The sequence below is a fragment of the Haliaeetus leucocephalus genome, unplaced genomic scaffold (assembly GCF_000737465.1).
Source record: "Haliaeetus leucocephalus isolate CR32 unplaced genomic scaffold, Haliaeetus_leucocephalus-4.0 Scaffold332, whole genome shotgun sequence".
Lineage (NCBI taxonomy): Eukaryota > Metazoa > Chordata > Aves > Accipitriformes > Accipitridae > Haliaeetus > Haliaeetus leucocephalus.
This window is the reverse complement of record NW_010972768.1, coordinates 73,024-74,216: the sequence shown is the minus strand read 5'-3', so window position 1 is coordinate 74,216 and position 1,193 is coordinate 73,024. Positions and strand designations below refer to the sequence as shown.

General features: G+C 67.8%; 1 protein-coding gene across 1 annotated transcript in view; it reads right to left on the bottom strand.

Moving 5' to 3' along the window:
* Positions 1-158: 158 nt before the first annotated feature.
* Positions 159-1,193, bottom strand: part of SPRYD3 (SPRY domain containing 3) — a 4,732-nt gene continuing 3,697 nt past the window's right edge. Inside the window, exons 8-10 of the mRNA XM_010571485.1 lie at positions 931-1,050; positions 675-820; positions 159-469 (exon numbers count right to left, since the gene is read on the bottom strand). Of these exons, the coding sequence (XP_010569787.1) occupies positions 335-469; positions 675-820; positions 931-1,050 (401 nt within the window). The 3' untranslated portion in view covers positions 159-334. The remainder of the gene's footprint in view (positions 470-674; positions 821-930; positions 1,051-1,193) is intronic.

Sequence of the window (1,193 nt, the reverse complement as noted above, 5' to 3'; positions counted from 1 at the left end):
GGGGGTCCCAGGGGGGGTTTACATTCACAAGGTGGGGGGACAGCAACACCATGGATTTGGGGAGGGAGGAAACGGAATGTACCCTTAACTCTGCCCCCCCCCCCCCCGCCCGGGCCCACCCCCCCCCGCCCAGGGGGGGCAGTGGGATGACAGGGGGGTCCCGCAGCCGCACAAAGGGGCACCCACAGGTGGCGAGGGCAGGTTTGGGCCCCCCAATAACACAGAGGGGAGGGAACCCACTGCCAGGCAAAAGGCCTTAAAGTGCACGGGGGGTGTTGGGGGGGGGGGGCAGGGCCCGGCAGGGGGGGGGGCCCCCCCGTGCCCCCCCCCCACCCTAACCACTGAGGGGGTGCAGGTCGACCTTGACCTTCTCGCCGCTGCTGAGCATCCCGACGGTGGGGAAGTACCCCCCCGGCGGCACCACCGCCTCCTTCTTGCCAATGATCTTCCCGTTGCGGGTGAAGAACACCTGGGGGGGGCACATGCAGATGGGGGGGGGGACATTGGGGGCTGTCAGGGCATTCCCCCCACCCCCAAATCCATGGAGGGGAAGGGGTTGATGCCCCCAGCCCGGCGTGGATGGACGCCAAGAGGAGCCACTGCAAAAAGGACCCCAATACCGGGTGTGAGGGGGGCTCAATCCTGCCCCCCCCGGGGGGGTGCTGCGCTCTTACCACCACCTTCTTGCCCTCGTGCTCCTGCTCCATCTCCTCGCCGTCGTCTTCCTCCTCCTCCTCTTCCTCCTCCTGATGCAGGTACATCACGTTCCTGACAGGTTTGGGCTTCACCTCCGCAGTGTCGCAGGTGTCGTCGCTGTCACCTGGGCACGGGGCGGGGGGGACACACACGATGGTGGTTCTGCCATGCCCCCCCCCCTCCACGGGATGTTCAGCCCCACGGGGGGGGGCCCTGGCTCCCCCCAGCCGGTACCTTCACTGTCCAAGATGTAGTCGCGGGGGAACATGATGCCGCAGCCCATGATGTCGCCCTTGTAGCAGCGGGGGCCAAAGGGGTCCCCCACCCCGCTGCCGTGGAAGATCTTCCCATCGTCTGGGGGGGGGGGGGGGGAAGGAGTCACAGGAACCCCCCCGTAGCGCTGGGACCCCTCCCCACTGCCACCCCATGGGGCTGCACCCCACCAAGAGGGGGTGATGGGGGACAAACCAGTGGGAAGGAAAGTGCTGCCAGGAGGA